This window comes from Malaclemys terrapin, chromosome 7, assembly GCF_027887155.1.
Source record: "Malaclemys terrapin pileata isolate rMalTer1 chromosome 7, rMalTer1.hap1, whole genome shotgun sequence".
NCBI lineage: Eukaryota > Metazoa > Chordata > Testudines > Emydidae > Malaclemys > Malaclemys terrapin.
Genome location: NC_071511.1, coordinates 37984545 through 38011449, shown reverse-complemented (window position 1 = coordinate 38011449; position 26905 = coordinate 37984545). Strand labels below are relative to the sequence as shown.

Below are 26905 nucleotides of genomic sequence, written 5' to 3'. Positions count from 1 at the left end.
TGTCACATACAATTTTTTCTTAGACTGTAACAGTTCTGTATCTCGGGTGAATGTAGTGTAGGTAACTGGCTAAATAGATTAACTTCAGAGTTGGGAATCTGTTTTATCAAAGACTTCTTTTTCAAAAATGTAGATTGTGGTTTCAGTTCAATGCTATTATCTTATTGGGTACTAGAAGTGGGCAGAAATTTTGCATAGAAAAGAGTGAATTTCTTATATATATTCCAAAATACCAGTGGGGAACCTAATTTCTTATATATATTCCAAAATACCTGTAGTTTAGCAATAAGGCCCTGATACAGGAATGCATCCCTATCCAGGAAGGGCACTTAACCATGTGCTTAATTTTAAGCGTGTGTTTAAATTCCATCGAAGTAAGTGAGATTTAAGCATATACTTCAAAGTTAAGCATGTGCTTAAGTGCTTTCTTTAATTGGGGGCCTAAATGCTCAATCCAATTCCCATTGAAGTCAAAAGTCTTCCTATTGACTTGACCAGGAGTTTGATTAGTTCCTAAACCACTGCTACTAATTAGTAATGTTTAGATATGCATATGAAATTTCTGTTTACAAATACACCTCTACCCCGATATAACGCGACCCAATATAACATGAATTTGGATATAACGCGGTAAAGCAGTGCTCTGGGGGGGTGGGGCAGATCAAAGCAAGTTCAATATAACATGGTTTCATCTATAATGCGATAAGATTTTTGGCTCCCGAGGACAGCGTTATATCGGGGTAGAGGTGTATTAAATACATGGCATATACTAGATATTATAAACCTGATTTATAATGTACATCATATGTTTTGCATTCTATGATGATGTCTACATTTCACCATAAATTTATTAATCCCAGTAATGTTCTCATTTGGTAATCATGTACTTTCTATAGAGAAATGCAAAACAAAAATTTGTTATATCATAGTACAAAGATGTATCAAAGGGACACTGGTCAAATTCTGCCCAAAATATAGGCGTTGTTAAAGATAACTTACAAAACTTAAGAGCAACAGGGGAAAAAAATCAGCAGAATCACTCTAGAGAAAAAATGTTCCTTTTCAGTGTTTCTAGGGCCCTACCAAATTCACAGTCCATTTTGGTCAGTTTCACAGTCATAGGATTTTAAATATCATAAATGTCATGATTTCAGCTTTTTAAATCTGAAATTTCACAGTGTTGTAAAGGTAGGGGTCCTGACCCAAAAAGGAGTTGTGAGGGGATTGCAAGGTTATTGTAGGGTGGGGGTTGCAGTACTGCTAATGTGCTGCTGCTGGCGGTGGTGCTGCCTTCAGGACTGGGCAGCTGGAGAACGGTGGCTGCTTGCCGAGAGCCCAACTCTGAAGGCAGAGCCACCGCCAACAGCTGCGCAGAAGTAAGGATGGCACGATATGGTATTGCCACCCTTAATTCTGCGCTGCTGCCTGCAGAGCTGGGCCCTCAGTCAGCAGCCACCACTCTTTGGACGCCCAGCCCTGAACGCAGCAGCACAGTAGTAAGAGTGGCATGGAATGGTATTTCCACCCTTACTTTTGCACTGCTGCTGGCAGGATGCTGCCTTCAGAGCTGGGCACCTGGCCTACAGTCGCCGCTCTCTGGCCACCCAGCTCTGAAGGCAGTGCAGAAGTAAGGGTGGCAATATTGCAACCCTCCTAAAATAACCTTGCAACCTCCCACAAACCCCTTTTGGGTCAGGACACCCAATTTGAGAAACGCTGATCTCCTCCATGAAATCTGCATAGTGTAAGGTTAAAGCACACAAAAGACCAGATTTCACGGGGGGGAGATCAGATTTCATGGTCCGTGATGCGTTTTGCATTGCCGTGAATTTGGTAGGACCCTAAGTATTTGCAATACATTTCAGCTCTTTTAGAGGTCAGAAACTGATGGTGAAATCATCAGTTAAAAACTGACCACAATAAAAGTGAAATGGACCCTCTGTTTTCTTGTTCAAGCCAATAGAAAACCAAAAAAGTCAACATGCAGTATAATTAGTGAAAAGTAAATTAGTTTTTTTATGCCTCACTTGTAATAATCTAAAGTGTTGGGCCCAATCCTGCTCCTGCTGATGTAAATTTCGCAGTGACTGCTATGGAACCAAGAGATGGTCTGTGTTTTGTAACATGGTAAGGAAATTTGATTTTTAAAATCACTTGATTTTTAAAATTATATTGTCCTTTTTGTAAAACAAGTTAATGGGCTTCTTCTGATTTATTCCAGTACTTAGGGCTATAGGGAAGGATATTTTTTAGAGTATTCCCTTTAGTCACCTCATTTAATATAATAGAAATCCAAAAACAAAGGATTTGAAAGTTGTTCCTGTTCTTAAATATTAGGTCATTCAATAGCTAAGAAACTGAAGAAAGAAACAACCATTTATTGTAGATTTAAGACTTCACATATATGAAGTTTTCACATTATATGGATATCCTGTAGTTAGCAAAACTTTTACTAGACCTCTGAGAAATATAAATACTGCCAGTTACAAAATTTGTATTGAGTCTTTGGGCCAACTACAATTCTGAAAATTAAAATAATTTGTATGTTCTACATCATACTGATGTAATACACAGTACAGAATGTTCGTATATTTTAAAATCAGCAACTCATTGCAATCTTATTAGACCACTTATGTGACTAGAGGAGGCCTACTCAAAAATTAGTAGCTTGGCACAGTTAGCTATTGCTCCTCGCCAAAGAGAGGGCAAAAGTCTCCAATAAGAAGCCAGCTTTTCAGATTACAAACTGTCTATGACTCATTGCTAGCCTATCAGTATCTTTCTGTAAATAATAATGATTCATAGAGAGTAACGCCTAAATTGTATATCATGAGATATAATTTCAGTATCGCTGAATGCAACATAGATGGTTTTATAGAGAAGGACTGATTTTTTTTTGAGGTGTTTTAATTTTTGTTGGATAAACTGGATTAAATCAATCAAAAGCAAAATAATTCAGTTTTGTGCTCTGATCACACTGTGTTAGGAATGGTAGAAATACCTACACACATTCTTTGCCCCTCGTGATTCTCTTCTTTAGATACAGAAGTTCCATATTGTTTATGATCAGACAGTAGTGGAATGCATCTTATTGTATTGATTCTGCTTTTTAATTTTCTTTACAGCATAGTGAATTAACAATGGTTTTCATTTTTAGAGTGTGGGTTTTTTTAGGATTTTAGAATTAAGAGCACTGGAAGAAAACTTAATAGAATTAGTTTTGGTTTCAGTTCATAACACTCTTCACACAGAATTAAATTACAGTTGCCCACAACAGAAAACAATTTGTCACAATGTTCAGTCTTTCTGCCCAGGTAGCTACAATGGAAATTTGTGTTGGGATGGAAGGCTCCTCCCCACAGCCTAACATCTGGGTCATTGGTGAGACAGCGTGGTAATACATTATTTGTACCTCTCAGTGTCCTGCCAAATTTATGAATAATAGTAGAACAGTGTCATTTCTATTGCAGTCAGCCTTCTACTATTAGGAGCAGGATATCACATCTTTTTCAGCCTTGCAGTAATACCCTCTAAAACTTTTGTTAAAGTGCTGTTCTTCCACTTACAATAAAACTAATTTTAAAACTATATAATAATCCTTCCAAGTACATCAAACTGTTTCTAGGTACTGCCAGCTAGCTTTCAAAAACCACTGTCTTTCCAGACTACTGCACTCCAAGTTTATGATTAAATGATTTGATGGATTGGAGGCATACTGCTCAGCACCTTGTAGGATCAAGCCTTATAAGAGGATAGAATATGGTCTTTTCTCAGGATTTTGTGTTTGGTGTTGGAGTTAAAAGCAGCTATGCTGAAGTCATTATTTACACTAGGATTGAATTTGACCCAGGATTTGCTAGGGGACGTTGTGTGCGTTTTGTTGAGTTGGCTGTGCAAGTAAATTAAAAATGAAACCAATCCTTTATTTCTCCTTTTCTCGTCACATCTAGCTTTAGTTCTAACTTCCCTAATACTTGAAAAGCCTCCTAAAGTCTGACTTCTGTGATCTTCGGTGACCCTCACTTTTTAGTCTCTTAGATATTTTATTATTTAAGAACACACACTTGATGATAAAAATGGCAAGCCCACTGTAGACAACAAAACAGTGCACCTTACATGTTCTAAGGTGCATGCCAAGGTGATTTCATCACTACTCAGTACACAGTTCGAGAGGAGGGATGTTAAAAGGCAATACTGAATTCTCAGGGAAGAGCATTTGAGTTTGTAGTGCAGAAAGGTTGGTGACCCTTGGTTCATTACTTAACTAAAGCAAACCTAATTTTCACCACAATCATAGCAGTTCCTAACTTGTAATTTGTTGTCTGAAAGACTTCTTTAAATTACCATTTTGAATGCCAAAAAATATAATATAATTCAATACATACTTCATCAATGTAAATTACACTCCCAGTCTCTCCCATCTACTTTACCAAAACTATGAACAGGGTACTTTACCAAAACTATGAACCAAAACTATGAACTATGAAACCAAAAAAAGATTCCCTTCTCTCTCACACACTTGCTTACACATCCAGGAGTCACTCTAAAAACCTGTTATGAGATTTTGAAAGTATTCTTTACAACTTTTCACTTTTAATTTGACTAGTGCAGCTTGAACCTAACTGAACTTTACAAATAAAATTTCTTTCTTCAGTGATTTTGTAAAACATTGATATTCATGGAGCAGTAGCCAAGAGGGCTTTTTTTGATGTACTTTCTTGTTTGTGTAACAGTATTGTTGATGGTGTCAGCAGAGTTCTAGATTGGTTTATTAGTTATATTGTGCTCCCTCTACTGACACTGCAGCAAGAGAGCACAAAATAGTAATGGTCCTTTATTGTGGAGTCTTTTAGTCTCAGCTTCAGAATGGCAGATTATTAGAATTAAGAGGAATCAAGATTGCATGAAGTAGTTGCTTTAAAATTATAGCTTAAAATACTTCACCATGTTCCATTTATTGTTCAAGATATAGAAAAAATATGTGTAATTTGCTATTTCCCAAACTAAAGGCCTTTATTTTCTTGTACAAATATTACCTTATAGGTAAAGCCTGCTATGCTGATAAGAGGCAGCAATGAACAACTTTATACATCACTATTATTATGGTAGTTTCTAGAGGCCCCGAACAAGTTCAGGGCCCAGTTGTACTAGGCACTGTACAAATGCATGGTATGAGACAGTCCCTGGCCAAAGAGTGTGCAGTCTAAATAGACAAGACAAATAATACGAAAACAGCAATATTATTATCCCTGTTTTACAAATGGGTAAATGAGACCCATACTAAATAGTGGTATCCCCATTTTGTAGATGCAGAAATGGAGGCAGAAAGGCAAAGTAACTTTCTCAAGGCCATACAGTGACTCAGTAGAAAAACCTTGATTAGAACACAAGAACACCTGTTTTCCAAATGTGTACGCATTTCTCCAGACTACACTGCCTTGTTTCCAGAATAGTTCAGTATCTGTAGCTCCCATTAACTTTGGTTGTAGCTGTGCATACATTGCACATCTGAAAATCGGGCCCCAGCTGTCTTAGTTGGGGACTCAGAAAACAAGAAACAGAATTAGTGAACACTTGCAAAAATTTTGGCTTAAGTGACTTGCCCAGCACCACATAGTAACTCTATGGCAGAAGCAAGGATAGAACTGAATTCTTCTATGTGCCATTCAACTGCTTTAACCATCCTTTCTTTTCCTGCAATCTTCTGCCTCATTCTCTCTCCCCTTATGAAAATAATGAGGCCCTTTACTTCATAGGAGGTGGTGCCTGTTGTGTAGATAGAGTGGACGAGTGTTGGCAGGGTGATGTGTGAAAGCTTGTATTGCTCCTGTTGTGTGGCTAAAGGAATTAAATCTGAAGAGACAGGGCCGGCTCCAGGCACCAGCTTGGCAAGCAGGTGCTTGGGGCAGCCACTCTGGAGAGGGGCGGCAGGTCCAGCTATTCGGCAGCAATTCGGCGGACGGTCCCTCACTCCCGCTCAGAGCAAAAGACCTCCTGCCGAAGTGCCACCGCGATCGCGGCTTTTTTTTTTTTTTTTTTTTGGCAGCTTGGAGCCGGCCCCGTGAAGAGATGCAAAACTGACATTTTTCACAAGCTCTAAATACTCGTTAAAGGCTAAGAATGACTCTGGCTCTCTCATAAAGAAAGAGGGACCATTTTAACTGTAACTCCCTACATATGTCAAATGATTTCATTGAGCATCTGATCCTGCTCCTATTGAAGTCATTGGCAGAACTCCCATTAATTTCTGAGGGGTGCTGCTTGTCCGTTTACTTTATAAAATATATATTAGTCAGATGAAGTGAAATGCAAGCTGCTACATGAAATATATTTAGGTTAAAAATTACAACTACACCTCTACCCGATATAACGCGACCTGATATAACACGAATTCGGATATAACACGGTAAAGCAGTGCTCCGGGGGGGGGGCGGGGCTGCGCACTCTGGCGGATCAAAGCAAGTTCGATATAACGCGGTTTCACCTATAACCCGGTAAGATTTTTTTGGCTCCCGAAGACAGCATTATATAGGGGTAGAGGTGTATATTAATTTAATCAATATATGTATATGTGTGTGTCTGCGTATTTATATATAATTATCTATATATACAACCAGCTAGTTTTTAATATACTCTTTGCAAGTCCCAGAGGTTTTTTGTATTTTTCCTCTTCTGTTTTTGTGTAACCTGTATTAGGGTAGGATGTTCTGGCTACTTCAGTAAACAGCTCTAGGGTCACATTTTGATAGCTTTGTCTGTTTGGAAAGAGTATGTGTAGAATGCGGTGCAACAAGCCTTTCAGGTTAACTGAGAGCAAGCATTGTTTATAGTAAGGGGTAGTTTGTGATCCAAGATGTTTTTCATACCATGGTAATCTCTTATTTTATATCTTCTATTTACTGTTGGCTTAATATAGAAAAATTGTATTGAATTGCCCTCATAAGACATTTTAAACTGATTTTATTTGTAGTTCTTGTTCAATGGAATTTCTTAGAGTGAGTGAATGACTGCTTTCCTCAGTCACACCAAATCAACTGTAGAGTGTCATCCAGGCTGTTCCTAATGTTATAGAGACTGACAGCTCAATCAAGCAAATGTCAGATGAGTTCATGTGCCTCATTTTACTTCTTGGTGTATAACACTCTCCCTTTCACTTCTAGTCTTTATTATGATTGAATGTGTGAACATTTCCATTTGTCTTTGTGCAAGTGGTATTGCCTCTGCTACCACAACCCTGTACTGGCTGAGAACAAATTTCTACAGATCAAAATTTGCACCACTTAATGACAAATATTCCTGTTGCCTGGAGGGCCACACAAGATTCTGTGAGCTTTATGACAGTGCCCCAGAATGCCAGAGGATCTGACTGATAAAGTTGTCCTCAAGTCATTATTAGTTGATGGAAAATGACTCAGAGCCATTAAAAAGGCTGCAGTAAAACCCTTTAAAATTGATTTTTATTGGAAAAAAATTAAGACAAAAAAGTAAGAACAATTAAATACAGTTATGTGTCTTCATAAATTAATTGTCAAACATAAATATCAGATAGTACTAACAAACATTTTGGAGTTCAGTGGTCATATAAATATGAGGTTGACATTATCACTTATAAACAACAAGAAGTCTGGTGGCACCTTGAAGACTAACAGATTTATTTGGGCATAAGCTTTCGTGGGTAAAAACCTCACTTCTTCAGATGCATAGAGTGAAAGTGCATCTGAAGAAGTGAGGTTTTTACCCACAAAAGCTTATGCCCAAATAAATCTGTTAGTCTTTAAGGTGCCACCAGACTCCTTGTTGTTTTTATAGATACAGACTAACACGGCTACCCCCTGATACTTGATTATCACTCATGTAATTTTTTTGTTCAGTTTACCATTGATAGTAAAACTTAGAGATGGGACAAAAGTCCGTTAATAGAATTCACCTTGTTTCTAATGTTCATATGCGTAACGATAATTTTACTGAAATAAACTGAGTATCCTTGTACTAAGTCATCAGGCAATTAAAATAATGACCGAACCGTGTTCAGCTCCCGGGTGTGAACAGGATTCTTAATTTTCAAACATGATGAACAACTCATTGCTGCTTGGATTTTGAGATAAAATAATGAACAAATCTGAAACAGTGAATAATTCTGAAACGTTTGTAATCATTCTGCCTCTGGGGTCACCAGAGCTTAGCTATTTTTGGTGTTCATAATTCTTTAATAGATGTGGCTCTAATACAAAAACAGCCATACAGGGCACAAAACAAAATGCCTCCTGTGATAGATTTGAAGCCTGAGATATTTATGCTGTACAGCATACTTTATACCAGTGCACTGAAGACTCATTTAGCTGCATTGAACTTTCTGAGATAGATAACATTGCATTTTTTCATCAAGAAGTCAGAAATCAGCATATGTGCATAATGGTAAGGGGGTCAATTGTGCCTAATTACACAACCATGCAGTAGGAGGAGAATGTAAAGAGAAGCTCCCAAATCCTTGCTCAGCCTGCAAAAGAGCCAGCTAGAATGGTAGCCTGTGCACTTGGGGAAGTGCAGAGATTGCTACCAAGATGGTCTTCAGAAAACAACTCTTTGGAAAGGGTACTGAGTGGAGACAGGCAAAAATAGGCAGAAGCCACCACTCCATCCCCTCCCCAGTATGCTGGCCAATGGAACTGGCCGGCCATATTGTTGGAGACTATGCTGCATACGTTAAAGGTTTGTAGTAGTTTGTACTCTCCCCTGAGCATAGAGAAGGTCAGAGAGACATACTGCCTTCCTGAGATAAATTCTTCCAGGCTGTGGGTAGGTGCAACAGTTAATCTCATGAACCCTTGCACACTTGATCTGACAGAAATAGAAACACTGCATTCTGCAGGTACTGTGCAAGCAAATTAGGCTAAGTCAGTGGCTTGTTCACTTGAACTAATGGCATGGGCAAAATTAGCTGTGTTCAATGGAAGGAGAAGAATAAGAAATTTGGAGCCTGATCTTGCAAACCCTTTTTAATATGATTTGCTTATGTGAGGAGTTCCACCAATTTCAGTTAAGTATCAGACCCTTAGATCTAAACAGCAGTCTCTGGACATACTGTATATGATACAATTACTGTACACCAGAGTAACCAATATGGCCCTTTGAGGCAACTGTAGTGTAGAAAATACATATATAGATGCATATTGGCATGATTTAGTGAAACCTCCTAGTTGTATGAAGAAATCTTGAGTACAGAACATGTGTTATTGACCTACAAAGGGTGTGGCGTTTACAGGCCCTTGTGCGTGTAAATGGCCAATAATCCATGGTTTTACTGCCCTCATGTAGCAAAAATAAGAGTGGTAAAAAAGGAATTGCTATCTATAGGAGCCAATCCTTGCACCCACTATTCATTGCCTTCCCTGGTTCTTGATGTACAAATAATTCCTTCCTTCGATATAATCTTGAAGATTTTATTTCTCCTCCTCCCAACACACAGAGAAAATTTTGTGTTACAAACAAAAACAAAATTAAAGAAACAAATAGTCAGAAAAGACTATCTTGTATGGAGCTCACCCCTTTACATTAAATGATCATTATACTCAGGGAAAATTGATGCCTACTTCTTTTAACTTGCATTGCTTACCTTGAACGTTAATAAAATGAGCAGAAGTTAATAGAACAGGGCTGGAAACAATGTTTTGTTATGAAGGCGCTCTGATAGTATTGGCAGACTATGCTAGGAATATGCTGACTATACCATCCCTGTTTCTACCTGCAGATAATAGGAAAATACCAAAGGTTTTTCCCCCCTCTCTTATTAGCTATGAAGATTGAGGATAATGCTAAACACTTTTGTTTCTCAAGTAACAGATGTTCTAGATAAGAAAGATTAGAGTTTTTTAAGCTTTATGTCAGAAATGTTTCTCACTTATTTGTCTACAAGTTTCCATTCCAGAATTTATAGGGGCCTGATCCTACAGCCTCTACATGCATGTAATTCCTTTTGAAATTAAAGGGAGTTTCCTATGCATAAGTTCTCATAAAGAGAAAGAAAGCATATTCCTGGGCTTGTTTTGACTAGGGTGACCAGATATCCTGTTTTTAAAGGGACAGTCCTGTGTTTAAGCCCTTGTGAAGGTGTCCCGACTTTTTCTTAAAAACAGGCAAATTGTCCCATATTTTGTGTCTCCCCCCTCATCAGTACTGGCGGGTGCTGCTGCTGGTCGGATCCCTGCTCGCCAGCTGCCTGCCCACCAGTGGTGAGTGGGGCGGGTCCAGTGGCCGACAATGGGGGTAGGTGTGCAAGGCTGGAGGCGGGGCAAAGCTGCAGCATGTGGGGCAAGCTGCTCCCCCTGCTGGTCCATCAGTGCAGCCCCTGTCCTCCGTCCCATTTCTGGCCGGCTCTGGCTGTGAGCTGCGGTAGCTGGTGATTGCAGGCAGGCGCCAGGCAGTGGCCGGATACGTGTTGCCTCTGCTGCCCACCCGTCGGCTCTTTACGTGCTCCCGCTCTCGCTGTCCTCTCCCTGTTTTGCCCCATCATACCCCGCAGCCCTGCTGCTCCTCCATATCCCCCGCAGCAAGGCACGTCCCACTCGCAGCGCTGTGCGGAGAACCAGCCATTAGTCGAAGCATTCAGCTCATCAACAGCCTGGCCGTCAGGCTCCTTCCTTCCTCCCACTGCTTCTGGCTGGGCTGGCAACCCAGGAAAGCCCAAGACCCTCCGGCCCAGCGCACTGGCCAGGAGGAGCTAAGCAGTGCATGTGCCAAAGCCCCACACAGCGCTGGAATTGGGAAGCCTCTCCACCCCTCAGCTAAGCTCTGAAGTGGTGGGGCGGAAGCGATTTCCAGCCTGTTCGCACCCCAACTCTGCAGCCACCATAGCACCCTCTTCACACATACCCTGACTGGGTCCTGGCCACAAGGAGGGCGGGGCTGCTCCTTCCCCTAGGCACCCTCCCCTGCTGAGCCACCTTTCTGGTCTGGTTCGCTGAAGCCCCTGCAAGCAGGTTTCCTGGGCCTTGGTGCACAATGCATCCGTAGGGTTAAACCCCTTCCTACCTGTGCTGTAGCCAGGGGACAGGAGGTGGCTGAGTTAGGTCAGTGGCCAGCAGCAGCCTGGAGGTGTTAGGTGCCTTTCAACACTGTGCGGGCAGGAAGGGATAGGAGCTGCTTCCAGCCACAGATGTGGGGGAAGGGAAGAGATGAACTCTGCAAAGACACAGGCCAGGTCATCCCTTCCCCACCTCCTCCTCCCCTGCAGCTGGAAGCAGCTCCCATCCTTTCCCCCCTGCACAGTGCTGAAAGGTTGCTGCTGGCCATGTTCTGATGTGAAACCTGACAGACATCTGGGCACAGGGGGCATGTGACCTTGCGTGGGCCCCCCACACACACTTGTTGCCTCGGGAAGACATGGTGCCAGGTAACAGGAGAGGCGGGTCTATCCCGTCAGGGCCGGTTCTAACTTTTTTGCCGCCCCAAGCAAAAAAAAAAAGAGCACTGCCCCGCCGTAACAACCCCCCGCCAGCGCCACCCTGCCAAAACAAAACCAACCCCCCTGAGCGCCGCCCTGCCCGACCAAAAACAACCCCCGTGAGCGCCGCCCCGCCGAACCAAAAACAACCCCCTCCTGCGCCGCCCTGCTGAACCAAAAACAACCCCCCCAGCGCCGCCCTGCTGAACCAAAAACAACCCCCCCGAGTGCCGCCCTGCCGAACCAAAACCAACCTCCATGAGCACTGCCCTGCCGAACCAAAAACAACCCCCCGCGAGCACCACCCCTCCAAAACAAAAACACCCCCCCCAAGTAACCCCCCCACCGGAAAAAAACAACCCCCCCAAGCGCTGCCTTCCAAAACAAAAACAACCCCCCCAGTGCTGCCCCGCCGAACCAAAAACAACCCCCCAAGCACCGAGCCACCGAACCAAAAACAACCCACCCCGAGGAACCAAAAACACCTCCCTGAGCGCTGCCCCGCTGAACCAAAAACAACCCCCTGCGAGCGCTGCCCCGCCAAACCAGAAACAACCCCTCCAGCACTGCCCCGCTGCCTTCCAAAACAAAAACAACCCCCCCAGAGCTGCCCACCAAAACAAAAACAACCCCCCGAGCGCTGCCCCGCAGAACCAAAAACAACCCCCCCCGAGCGCTGCCCCGCCGAACCAAAAACAACCCCCTCCTGAGTGCTGCCCTGCTGAACGAAAACCAACCCCCCCTGTGCGCCGCCCCACCGAAACAAAAACTCCCCCCCGAGCGCCGCCCCGCCGAAACAAAAACAACCCCCCGAGCGCTGCCTTCTGAAATAAAACAACCCCCCCCAGCGCCGCGCCATTGAAACAAAAACACCCCCGAGTGCTGCCCCACCGAAACAAAAAGACCCCCCCGAGCGCTGCCCCGCCAAAACAAAAACAACCCCCCCAGCGCTGCCCTGCCGAAACAAAAACAACCCTCCCTGAGCACCACCCCGCCGAACCAAAAACAACCACCCCGAGCGCCGCCCTGCCGAACCAAAAACAACCCCCCCGAGCGCCGCCCCGCCGAACCAAAAACACCCTCCCAAGCACCGAGCCAACGAACCAAAACCAACCCCCCCCCGAGCGCTACCCTGCCGAATCAAAAACAACCCCCCCGAGCGCTGCCCCACCAAAACAAAAACACCCACCCCGAGTGCTGCCCCGCCGAACCAAAAACAACCCCCCCCCGAGTGCCGCCCTGCCGAACCAAAAACAACCCCCCCAAGTGCTGCCTTCCGAAAAAAAAACAACCCCCCCAGCGCCACCCCAACAATACAAAAACAACACCCCCCCCAGCGTCGCCCTGCTGAAACAAAAACACCCTCCCGAGTGCCGCCCTGCCGAACCAAAAACAACCCCCCAAAGTGCTGCCTTCCGAAACAAAAACAACCCCCCCAGCGCCGCCCCGACAATACAAAAACAACACACACACCCCAGCGCCGCCCTGCTGAAACAAAAACACCCTCCCGAGTGCTGCCCCGCCGAAACAAAAACAACCCTCCCAGGGGCCGCCCCACCAAACCAAAAAAAAACAAAACCCCTGAGCACCGCCCCACCAAAACAAAACAAACAAGCAAAAAAAAACCCCTGAGCGCCGTCCCTTACAAGGTGCCACCCTAAGCACGTGCTTGGTTGGCTGGCGCCTGGAGCCGGCCCTGCATCCCGTACCAGGAGAGGGTCCATCCCAGGGGCCCAGCCAGACATGGAAGGTGGAGAGCGCTGGGCAGGAAAGGGAGGGTCGGTCAGTTACCCGGCTGTGTGAGAGAGGTGTACGGGAGTGTGTGTGTCATCCCTCCCCGTGTAAATCCTAAAGCCTTAAAGATAAGAAGATATATAAAAAGAATCCAACTACACAGTATTTCTTTTTTAACAGGGGCTCAGTCAACTTGATGTTAATTTGAACATTTGTACTGCATAGTTCTGATTTGATTGCCGTTGAACTCGCTTGAATATGAGTAATTTTACCAGGTGTCCCATATTCAGCAAAAGGAAATATGGTCACCCTAGTTTTGACCTTCCTTGAAGAGGTGGGAGAACCATCCTCACCAACTGAGAAACACTGCACTACAGCCAGTCAGTGGATAATCATGTGCATTTTTCAACATAGTAGTAAGTTTGCATTGGTAGTAGTGTATCATGAATGCATGTGACTCATATTCTTCATATTCATGCAAGGGTCTTGCGGCCTGCATCATGCAGGGGGTCAGACCAGATGATCATAATGGTCCCTTCTGACCTTAAAGTCTATGAGTCTATGAGGATGAGAAATTTTACGCACACAAAGAAAACTAAAGAAGCAATTCAGGGGGGATGAATGCAGTATCTTCAGTCCTGAAATATTTGTACACATTGCATATTTATTAGATTTTTTGAAAGAGCAGCCTCTTTCTTGAACCATATATGCTTTTTGGTCTATGAACCCTAGAGCTGTTTATAAGAGTAAGGAGTATTCTCCTATTGAGATTTCAAAATGTGACAAAAAGGAAATGGCACACAGGCCAGGATTGTCATCAAACATAGAAGCTGGTCTGTTTTGGTAGCACATGTGGTCTTATTTTGAGAATGGTCACATTCATAAAACTAAATCCTTGTCTTGCTTTCCTAAATTCAGGAGATGCCTATGTACTGTGTTACAGCATAAAAATATAGTTACTGTTAAATTTGATTAGCTTGTAGCAATTTGCAAACTGAAGCTCTTTAGCTTGAAAGTACTATATAGTGCCCCCTTAAAATTGTGTGAATATTTTTGCATTGCTTATGAATGGTACATGGAGACTTTGGAGTTTATTTTAATCCTTTCTATTGAACACTAACCTCAATCATGCATGCAACAGTTCGATGGCAGTTCTATGTACATATGCCCTGATTCAAGTGATGCACTTAAGCATATCCTTAGCTTTAAGCACATGCATACGCTTATGTCTGTTCAGCAAATCTCTTACATTTGTGCTTAATTTTAAGCATGTGCTTAAATCCCATTAATTTTAGGCATGTGCTTAAATCTCATTATCTTCAGTGCTTAAGTACTTTGCTGAATAGAGATAGAGTTAGCATGCAGCTGAAGTTAAGCATATGTAGGACCCTATCAAATTTACATCCATGAAAAACGGATCGTGAAATCTGGTCTCCCTTGTGAAATCTGTATCGTATAGGGCAGGGATCGGCAACCTTTGGCATGCAGCCCGCCAGGGTAAGCCCCCTGGTGGGGCGGGCCGGGCCGGTTTGTTTACCTACCGCGTCTGCAGGTTCGGCCGATCGTAGATCCCACTGGCCGCGGTTTGCTGCTCCAGGTCAATGGGGGCTGCGGGAAGCGGCGGCCAGCACATCCCTTGGCCCACGCCACTTCCCGCAGCCCCCCTTGGCCTGGAGCGGTGAACTGTGGCTACATGCGGCGGATGCAGCAGGTAAACAAACCGGCCTGGCCTGCCAGGGGGCTTACCCTGGCGGGCCGCGGGCCAAAGGTTGCCGATCCCTGCTAAAGGTTAAAAGAACAGATTTCACGGGGAGACCAGTGTTTCTCAAATTGGGGCTCCTGACCCAAAAAAAAGTCACGGCGGGGTGTCACAAGGTTATTTTAGGGGGGTCGTGGTATTGCCACCCTTACTTCTGTGCTGCTTTCAGAGCTGGGTGGCGGCTGCCACCAAGCGCCCAGCTCTGAAGGCAGCACCCCATCAGCAGCGGCGCAGAAGTAAGGATGGCAATGCCATACTATGCCACTGTTACTTCTATGATGCTGCCTTCAGAGTTATGTCAGGACCCCTACAGTTACAACACAGTGAAATTTTTAAAATCCCATGACCGTGAAATTGACCAAAATGGACTGTGAATTTGGTAGGGCCCTAAGCATGTGTTAAGGGTTTTTTGAGGTGGGCAGGAATGATTAAAGGAATGGATTTATAACTAAGAAAAAATGTCAGGTAGCCAAACAAACAAGTGGTCATTCTTTTCATTGGACTATTTTTACGCTTTTATCTGGAAATCTGTGTAACTAAAATGAAGATAGAATTCCCCTATTGATCTGAAGACTGATTTCCCTGTATAGATCCCATACACACTGAAAGAAGAATACATTTTTGTGGGAACCATTTAAAACCAATTAAACATTTGGACAACCAGGATTATATATTCAGAAGGTTTTTCTGGCTTGGAGAAATTAGTCAGAAATTCTTTGTTTACCATTGGCACAATCCTGCTTTCATTGAGACTAGAATAAGGGTCCATATATCTATCCCATGCAATTTGTAAGACTTTGGGAGAAGGAACTGGGGAAACTGCTAAGGAGTTGCCTAAGTTCTTCATCCTTGAACCCCTGCTATTAGAAGGGCACTTCTTTCTGTATCAGTTACTGTTACACCTTCTGCCCTCTCATCTAATGTTTAGGAGTAAGAAGCATAAACATACTGTCAGTGCTTGCTATACAGAAAGGCAAGCAGGTGGGTCTGTGAGACCTGCACATCTAGCAGCCATCACCAGCAAAGAATCACAATCTGTGAAACACATATTGTTTCCTCTAAATTGAAGAGCGGCATCTATGATATCCATTTTGTAACAACAGACTTTTTGGCAGCATGACAGAGTAGTATTAGTTGGTTCAAAGTAAACCAAGTCAAACAAGTTCATATTACATAAAAGTTTAAAGTCTATATACTTTAATGAGTCTCAAGTCCAAATGAAATACCATGCTGACTACTTTATTGTAATTTCATGATGTTCATTCTAATTTTAATCTAAATATCTTTTTATAACTCACTAAAAAGTAGAGCTAGGGCCCCGTGTGCAAAATTCAGATTGGAATTCTAACTTCTTTGGAATTCAAAGGTGTTCAAATCAAGGAATTTAGTTCAGCACATGATAGGAAGAGGACAAACTGCAGGTTTTGGACTGAGAACTAAATATCAATTTGATTAGGACTTATACACATTTAGACTTTTGATTTGGGCCTTTCTTATTAAAACTTAAGAGAAAATGTGGCGACCCAGAAACATAGTGGGGTATGGAAACTCATAATAAGAAGTTTCTTCGAGCCATGGTTGTGAGGATGTAGGATAAAATTTTCGAAGTGTCTTCAGTGGGACTTAATCACTTAGATGTTTTTGAAAACTTCCTATCTGCTATTTGTACTATAATATTGATATCAAATATATTTTTCATAGCATAAAATTATATTTTTTTAAATTGTTAGGATTTTTGGATGCTCAAACCTGGCAGAATACTTAGTAAATCAATTTAGAGCCTGATAATGTTAGAAATTAACCCATGCAGACCAAAACCAACATAACTCTGCTCTCATGTAGATTGGTATAAATCAACAGTAACTCCACCAAAGTGTAAAAAATGGTGAAACATGAGAATCATGTCCCATGTTCCTTTAAATTAGCAATATCCATTTTTGTAAGAACTTGAAGGCCTCCACATGGTATAAATATTTTTTAAAATATAAAAGCAGGATGTGTGTCATTTAGCTATTCTTAATAATTTAAAGTAAGTAATTATTTTATGCATCTTGTATGTATCTGTGTGTAGATTATTCACCTAACAGTAACATGAATTATGTGAGCCTACTGAGTCCTCATTGGATGGAGAAGAAGCAGTTTTTTAAATGTCTGTTTCTTTCTTTTTTTTCTTTCAGGGATTACAATGGTCGACACAGAAATGCCATTTTGGCCCATTAATTTTGGAATTAGCCCAGTGGATCTGTCTGCCATGGAAGATCACTCTCATTCCTTCGACATAAAGCCCTTTACCACTGTTGATTTTTCTAGTATTTCTTCACCACACTATGAAGATATTCCTCTTGCAAGAACTGACCAGACAGCCATTGATTACAAATATGATATCAAGCTCCAGGAATGCCAAAGTATGCAGTTTCTTTTTACTTTTCAGGTTGTCCGAATTTGAATTGTTTAATTCTTTGGGAAGTGTACCCTCCACAAAAGATTTTTTAGAATTTGTTTCAGAATCTCCCTCTCTCCCAGATACCCTTGGAGTAAAATGTCCTTGAAGCTTTATTAAAAACCAAGCAAATTAGATGTTCTACATTTTATAAATTGGCTAGCATTTCCTAGCATATTACATAATATGCTAAGAACACCCATTGCATCCCAAGCTGGCTAACAGGCTCATGGGTTTCGAGCTTGTCTACATTAGAGACATTTGCCCCAGTATGACTACATAGATATTCCTAATGTAGACAGGCCCTTGGAGTTTTGTGAGCATTCCCTTTGTATTGTTGCATGTAAACAAAGCAGCCCCTAGCTTCACAATTATGAATAAAATCCCAAATGGAACTTTTCCCATCTGGAAGGGAGGTGACTTGTCCCTAAGGACATGGTTATGCCACTCCTGCTGACAATTATACTACTGATCTTTTAGGCCAATGGGCCAGGCAAATGTTCACTGACTTCCCTGAGAGAACTTTAGGATTCGGCCCCATGTAATACTTTAAAATGATGTCAGAATGATTTACTTCTTTATCAACAACATCCAGAGTTTCTGATTTATATATGTTTGTCTCTTTTGTTTATAAGGTGAGTTAGAAATCTGTCATAAAAGCTGTATTAAAAAATTGCTTAAGGCCATGTGCCTCCTGTTAATGTTCAATGATCATAAGCAGTTCTTATTCTTTTTATAATTAATTATTCATCAAGTGGCAAATCCTGCCCTAAGTGTACAAGTCTGAAAGCCCTTGGCAGCAGAACTGGTATGGTCCTACTGTGCGCTGGGGAGCAAGATTTGGAGGACTCTTCAAAAGCGGGGTGCCCATCTGTGCAGCACAGGGACTTGCACCCCAAAGGGTCTTTGCACAGCAACACACAGGACTGTTTTGAAGGAGGGTCTGGAAGATTTGTCAATGTTCAAGTTCTCTAGTTCATCCATCCACACATATACCCTTCAGCCCCTCTCCACTTCCTCTAAAGGACCTGCTAGGGAAGCAGAAACTACTCCAGCCAATAGGCTGTCTCTCTGTATCCTGGGGATGGACTCCTGCCCTCTTACCCCTCTCTCCCCCTTCCCATTGATCATCCCAGCACCCATCAAAGTTACTGTGGCATAGCACTAGAGACTGGATTCATCCCTAGAGATTTTACATAATGCGAACAGTAAACACACAAAGTAAAGTGCAAAAGTAACAGTAGGCATGAGTCTGCTCCATGCAGGGAGAGCAAAAAGGTACTTGTTTGACTTTTGTGGGGAAAAATTGGCATCTTTTATTGTACAATACCAGCAAGTAACGGCTTACCCCACAGTGAGCAGAAGCTGACAGATAAAAGATGTCTATGCACAACCTAGACATTCATTGTCACTAAAGCACATAAGACAAACAAGACACAGGCAAAATGGAATCACACAGACAAGGCTTCATGCAGAGATACAGCACCACAAAGATGATGGGATTAGGAGAATAGGAAATATACCATTATGAGAAGGTTATCCCAGCCTTGTAGGGTGACCTGATGTCCCGATTTTATAGGGACAGTCCCGATTTTTATGTCTTTTTCTTCTATAGGCTCCTATTACCCCTCCACCCCCATCCCGATTTTTCACGCTTGTTGTCTGGTAACCCTACAGCCTTGGTAACTCTTAGGAAAGAAAGTAGTAATAGTATAACACACTTAGCTTGATGAATGTGAGCCTAATCCATACAGCATATACTGGGTTTGCCACTGAAAAGGAAGCTTTTGCTTTACTGTTATATTATCTTTATTGCTTTGTTGTTCTGTTTCCCTATTTCTGGAATGTAATATTGCTATGATCTTATAATCTATTAAAATCAATGCTTCATTTTTATGTCCAACTCTATAGGTTGATGAAGAGTTGCCATATTTGTTTGTATTCGCTAAACTGTTTTAAAATTATAAAGGGCACTCTAATTAGTAATTTTCAGAGGGGTCAGAAGTAACAGTAACCTGCCTCTGGGGTTGAACTATATTTCCCAATACAGAGTGAAGTTTCTTAAGAGTTGAAGTGGCTCTAAAACACCAGCACAATCTGTATTTGACCAAATTATCCAACTGAGTAGCTCAAGTGAGTAGTTGTTTTTTAGACCTTGTTAGGGATTCCAATCCCTGCCTCCCAGGGCTACTGCTGCCTTACACTTGTAGTAAGTACCACACACTCTTTGCAGAGTGAGGGAGGGAGGAAGATTCATGGAAGGCTACTATGTCAGGGAATAAATATGAAGTCCCCACTAAGGAGGACAGTAATGTCCCCAACCTCAACCAATTCTGCACTACCAATATAAAGACTGGATCAATAGCCCCCTTTCTGCACCAGACCCTGCCATCTTCAAAATTGTTCAGCCTCATTCACAATCTACTAGATGGCTGCTTATGGCTTGTAGCCTTTTAAGGAGTTAATATTTACAGCTGTTTATCATTATTTTACTATTAATCAGGACAGAGAATTTTTGGCCCTATTTACTGTGGTTGTTAGTTATAATGAAAGTATTGGTCACTATTTCTTGACATCTTATTGACCTTTTAAAACAGATGATAAATTAATCTTTTAAAATCTCTTACATATGCAGGTGCAATCAAAATGGAGCCTCCTTCCCCACCTTATTTTTCAGAAAAAGTTCAGTTGTACAATAAACCTCCTGAAGAGACCTCCAATTCTCTCATGGCTATAGAATGCAGAGTATGTGGGGACAAGGCTTCTGGATTTCATTATGGCGTGCATGCATGCGAAGGTTGTAAGGTGGGTTGTCCCAATAATGTCTGCCTGAAATAAGAACATTCTATCATTTCCACGTTCTCATTTCTTGACTGCTGCCAAGAAATGCAGGTTGGTCACCTTAGCTGTGCTGCTGAATGTCCCTAGAAAAAGAATTCCATTCTACTGATTTTAGTAGAATATTAAAGACAGCAACACTATTCGGATATGCTGAAGGTCCAGTGGCAATGGAATTAACATATCAGCTGTGTCAAGTAGAACTGTTCTAACACTGAATGTGTGTAGAGTAGTAGATTCACCATTTTCTGTCCTAATTAATGTAAGTTTGGCTAACTTAGTAATGTCCCCTTTAGTTTTAACCCAGCTATTTCTCTGACCCTGACAGATGGTGCATCATTTTATTCCTCCAGGATTTCTCCTGTGCTTATCAATAATGTCCGTTAGCATGTGAATTAGCTGTGAACTCTGTGTGAATTCTCAGAAATAGGGAGTCTTTCCCAAATGTGCTCTGAATCCAAAGTTTCTCAGTTAGCTCTCCCATGCATTTGGTCTTTGCTCTAGGAGCGGAGGTTCTGTTTGTTTTGGTTTTTGTTTAGCAAGCCTGGATAGGGGTTTTTTAAATTATTTTATTACAGTTTTTCATACAGTACAAGGAGAAGCCACACTATGAAACCAGCACTGAGTTGTGGAGGAGGTGAGGGGGAGGGAAAGGAGAAACATTTAAATAATAGCTAAAATGTGATATACAAACCCCAATGCTCACCTCCTTTCACATGTGGTATCAAGTGTCCTTTGCAATCATACCTTCTTTATGTGTCCACTCAAATATGCATAAGAACATAAGAACGGCCATACTGGGTCAGACCAAAGGTCCATCTAGCCCAGTATCCTGTCTTCCAACAGTGGCCAATGCCAGGTGCCCCAGAGGGAATGAACAGAACAGGTAATCATCAAGTGATCCATCCCCTGTCACCCAGAGGCTAAGGACACCATCCCTGTCCATCCTGGCTAGTAGCCCTTGATATACCTATCCTCCATGAATTTATCTAGTTCTTTTTTGAACCCTGTTATAGTCTTGGCCTTCACAACATCCTCTGGCAAGGAGTTCCACAGGTTGACTGTGCGTTGTGTGAAAAAATACTGCCTATTAATACTGCTGCTGTTAATTGCATATGGTGGCCCCTAGTTCATGTGTTATGAGAAGGAGTAAATAACACTTCTTATTTACTTTCTCTACACCAGTCATGATTTTATAGACCTTTATCATATCCCCCCTTAGTTGTCTCTTTTCCAAGCTGAAAAGTCCCAGTCTTATTAATCTCTCCTCAGACAGCAGCCATTCCATACCCCTAATCGTTTTTGTTGCCCTTTTATGAACCTTTTCCAATTCCAATATATATTTTTTGAGATGGGGCGACCACATCTGCAGGCAGTATTCAAGATGTGGGCATACCATGGATTTAAATAGAGGCAATGTGATATTTTATATCTTATTATCTATCCCTTTCTTAATGATGCACAACATTCTGTTTGGTTTTTTGACTGCTGCTGCACATTGAATGGATGTTTTGAGAGAACTATCCATGGTGACTCCAAGATCTCTTTCTTGAGTGGTAACAGCTAATTTAGACCCCATCATTTTATATGTATAGTTCGGATTATGTTTTCCAAGGTGCATTACTTTGCATTTATCAACATTGAATTTCATTTGCCATTTTGTTGCCTAGTCACCCAGTTTTGACAGATCCTTTTGTAGCTCTTCGCAGTCTGCCTGGGACTTAACTATCTTGAGTACAGGGAAACCCCGCTATAACGCGATAATTGGGGTCCAAAAAATTCAATCGCGATAAATGCGGGGTCGCGGTATAGCGGGGTTACGAAAATTTAGGAGCCACCTTTTGATCGCGTTATAGCCAAATTCGTGTTATCGCGGGGCGTGTTATAGCGGAGTTTCCCTGTAGTTTTGTATCATCTGCAATTTTGCCACCTCACTGTTCACCCCTTTTTCCAGATCATTTATGAATATGTTAAATAGGACTGGGCCCAGTACAGACCCCTGGGGGACACCACTATTTACCTCTCTCTATTCTGAAAACTGACTATTTATTCCTACCCTTTGTTTCATCTTTTAACCAGTTACTAATCCATGAGAACCTTCCCTATTATCCCTTGACTGCTTACTTTGCTTAAGAGCCTTTGGTGAGGGACCTTGTCAAAGGCTTTCTGAAAATCTAAATACACTATATCCACTGGATTCCCCTTGTCCACATGCTTATTGACCCTCTCAAAGAATTCTAGGAGATTGGTGAGACATGATTTCCCTTTACAAAAAACATGTTGACTATTCCCCAACAAATTATGTTCATCTATGTGTCTGACCATTTTGTTCTTTACTATAGTTTCAACCTCTTTCCCTGGTACTGAAGTCAGGCTTACCGGCCTGTAATTGATGGGGTCACCTCTGGAACCCTTTTTAAAAATTGACGTCACATTAGCTATCCTCCAGTCATTTGGTACAGAAGCTGATTTACAGTTAATAGTCCTGCAATTTCACATTTGAGTTCCTTAAGAACTCTTGGGTGAATACCACCTGGTCCTGGTGACATATTACTATTTAGTTTATCAATTTGTTCCAAAACCTCCTCTATGACACCTCAATCTGGGACAGTTCCTCAGATTTGTCACCTAAAAAGAATGTCTCAGGTTTGGGAATATCTCTCATATCCTCAACTGTGAAGACCGATGCAAAGAATTCATTTAGTTTCTCCACAGTGCCCTCCTTTAGCATCTTGATCGTCTAGTGGCCCCACTGGTTGTTAGCAGGTTTCCTGCTTCTGATGTACTTAAAAAAATTTGTGCTATTACTTTTTGAGTCTTTGGCTAGCTACACTTCAAATTCTTTTTTGGCCTTCCTAATTATATTTTTACACTTCATTTGCCAGAGTTTATGCTCCTTTCTATTTTCCTCACTAGGATTTAACTTCCACTTTTTAAAGGATGCCTTTTTGCTTCTCACTGCTTCTTTTACTTTCTTGTTTAGCCACGGTGGCTCTTTTTTGGTTCTTTTACTATGTTTTTTACTTTGGGGTATACATTTAAATTGAGCCTCTATTATGGTGCCTTTAAAAAGTTTCCATGCAGCTTGCAGGGATTTTACTTTTGACGCTGTACCTTTTAATTTCTGTTTAACTAACCTCATTTTTGTGTAGTTCCTCTTTCTGAAATTAAATGCTACAGTATTGGGCCACTGTGGTGTTTTCCCCTCCACAGGGATGTTAAATTTAATTATATTATGGTCACTATTACCAAGTGGTCCAGCTATATTTACCTCTTGGACCTGATCCTGTGCTCCACTTAGGACTAAATCAACAATTGTCTCTCCTCTTGTGGGTTCCAGGACTAGCTGCTCCAAGAAGCAGTGATTTAAGGTATCAAGAAACTTTTTCTCTGCATCCCGTACTGAGGTGATATGTACCCAGTCGATATACAATAATCTATTAAGAAATACACTGCCTTTGGACTGTCCTATTGCTGCAATGTAATGGAATTTAAAAAAAATCATACATGTGCATTCATTGGATATTATTTACATTGTTCCTAACCAGCAAAAAACTTTCATCTATATGTAGAATTTAGAATGGATGCTAAAATCTAAACAACCATGTAAACCAAAATATTTTTTCTGCTTGTGTTTCAACCCCATAAGGCTTCAAGTAATAAAAAAGTGTTCTGAAAAGACAAGATTATGAATTTCCATAATGACCAGCAAAAATTTGTCTCTTTACAGGGCTACATTGCACTTTGCAGTAGTTATCCTGGCTATCATACCAATTTTAGAAGTTTCAGGTGCTTGTATATTTTGAAGACCTGTAAATTCAAAATAATAAGAGCAAACTGAACATTTCAAACATAAACAGATCCTGGAAATAAATATTACAAAAATAGTTTAGCAATAAAAACAGCCAAAGAAATAGAATAAATGAAGGAAAATAAATATTCTGTAAGTACATGGGCCACCAACAGTAAAAAGATTTGAAAATAATGAAGCAGAGTTATTTAGAGAAAATAACTAAACCAACAACTAGCCCACAATCTTATGATTTGCTTGGGGGGGAATGATTTGCTTGAATTAAAAGAATGGGAAGATGGAAATTAAATTCTAATGTAATTAATAGAGAGGTATGAATTCAGGTCAGGCATAAGCAGCAGGGGTTTATGAGGTCCTGTTTTTTCATGCAATAAAAAGAACTGTGGAAATAAAGACAGAAAATATATGATGCAGAAGTAGAATGTCTTTCTTCATGGAATATTTTATGTTTTTCATGAGGCACCAGCAGCAGTTCTTTAAACTAGAGAGTGTGCAACCCATCCAGATGTATTTGCATATCATTCTTTTTTAAACTCCTGGATTCAGAGAGTGGATTGGGTTTGCTATGATCCATAGAATTTTTCTTACATCTGGTAATGAGTTCTGATATTTTGAAAATGTGCAGAATCTTAAAATGGGAACGTTCTAACACACATTCTAAAACAAAGGTAGCTACAATATATTCAGTGTAGTGGAATCTGCCTTTCAAATGAGGCAGAGGCACTGGAAGATGTTTTAGACTGATCTTTTCCCACGCCTTTATTTTTATTACAGGGTTTCTTTCGAAGAACAATCAGGTTAAAGCTAATCTATGACAGATGTGATCTGAATTGTCGCATTCATAAGAAAAGCAGGAATAAATGTCAGTATTGCAGATTTCAGAAATGCCTTGCAGTTGGCATGTCACATAATGGTAAGTACATGAATTGTCAGCACATATTGAAAAATATAATATTTTATCTGAAAAAAATCACAAATTAGATTATTATTTATTATTTATACTGCTAGAGGCCCACATTGTGATAGGTACTACGAAAGCATACAGTAGAACCTCAGAGTTACGAACACAAGAGTTACGAACTGACTGGTCAACCACACACATCATTTGGAACCGGAGGTATGCAATCAGACAACAACAGAGACGAAAAAAACCAGCAAATACAATACAGTATTGTGTTAAACATAAACTACTAAAAAGATAAAGGGAAAGCATTTTTTGCATTCTTCATGTACTCATCACTAGTGCACCTGTTTATCTTTCTTTGCTTCACTGTATTACTTCTTGTCTAAATTGTGCTGTATTCCTTAGCGCACCAGCCTTTTGCATTTAGGGCCAAAACCAGTGAGGATTCACCTTAATTCTGGAAAATGTATTCTGTGGAGTGTGGAACTTACCAAAAGTGTGTAAATAATAATAATTTCAATTTGCTGCACAGAACACCTATCCAGGTTTGGTAGCATTAATGATAATAAAGTCTCCTCATACTAGGACATTAGATATGCATAATTGTAAACCAAGTGGTCACACTACTGGCCCACCCTATTCTTCCTCTTTCTTTCTGGTATGTGTAGTGCTGGCACTGTTGTCTGGAAGGAGTGTGGAATTCCTTTGCACACCCATTCTAGAGTTGCCCTCCCACCACCTAGCTTGACTGCTGCGGTTCCTGATCTTTGAGAGCTTTCTTTAGCCTCTCCACCACCATTTCCTTTTTGTATACCCTCTGGATTTAGACTATAAAGAAGTGTACAATTTTACAGTTGAACCCCTTACACTATGTAAGCAGATAGCACTAAAATCCTAGCATAGTATGATACTATTCTGTGGCACAGGAAAATCTAGAAGGTTCCTGTGAACTTTAAAGTCAGTTTCTGAATTCCTATGAAAATACTTATTTCAGAATCTTTGAAGGGAGAGAGCCATATCCCATATGAAGATTCTTCACTCTTTTTTCTTGGCAAAGCCAAGTAAAAACAGGAATTAAATGTCATAACATAGAGACTTATGTAATTCTAAGAGTAAAGAATTGCAAACATGACTGGGAAAATAATTTCTCTGTGGTTTTTTTAGGACTTTCATTATTATCAGTATACAAAAATTAGTGTACTGTTCCCAAGAGGAAAGCTTAACTGTGGTTTTTGAAGTTAATACACTGAATTCAGTGAATACATTGGTATGGGAAATGTTTTCCTAATGGAAAATATGGTTTTCAAGTTTCTGGGATGCAACAGTAACTCTTAAAAATAAATCTCATTTTGAAAATACTTCTGTGGGTATTTTTATAGTAATTTTACCATGTTCTCTGGGGTTGGGGGGAACCTGTTATTATTATTTTCAAGATGTGTGCCAGATACTCTTGTAAATGAGGGATATGGCTTCCACTAATGTCAGTGTGAGCCACGTGCACAACCAAGGGAGAATTTTGCCAATAGTGTATATTTTCAAAAAGAAGAACAGGAGTACTTGTGGCACCTTAGAGACTAACAAATTTATTAGAGCATAAGCTTTCGTGGACTACAGCCCACTTGTGCATCCGAAGAAGTGGGCTGTAGTCCACGAAAGCTTATGCTCTAATAAATTTGTTAGTCTCTAAGGTGCCACAAGTACTCCTGTTCTTCTTTTTGCGGATACAGACTAACACGGCTGTTACTCTGAAACTTGTATATTTTCAGGCACTCCAATCTTCTTAAGTGATATCTTTCTCTGTTTTGCTATGCACAGTATCTTTATATTGCTCCGTGGCAGAAGGTCCCCTTGCCATGTATAAATTAAAAAATAGATTTGACAATAAAACATTAAATTTGTGCCTTTAAAGACAAAGCCTCATGCTGTGAGGACATATAGAAATGCAGAACTGGACTGGAAGCCACCACACACACTGGGCC

At 41.1% G+C, this 26905-nt stretch overlaps 1 protein-coding gene across 2 annotated transcripts in view; it reads left to right on the top strand.

The window, feature by feature from the left end:
* The window catches only part of PPARG (peroxisome proliferator activated receptor gamma), a 105624-nt gene that overhangs the window by 43585 nt on the left and 35134 nt on the right, over positions 1–26905 (top strand). For both annotated transcript variants that reach the window (XM_054035962.1, XM_054035961.1), the window contains 3 exons: positions 17111–17338; positions 20009–20178; positions 24797–24935. In XM_054035962.1, the coding sequence (XP_053891937.1) occupies positions 17119–17338; positions 20009–20178; positions 24797–24935 (529 nt within the window). In that variant the 5' untranslated portion in view covers positions 17111–17118. The remainder of the gene's footprint in view (positions 1–17110; positions 17339–20008; positions 20179–24796; positions 24936–26905) is intronic.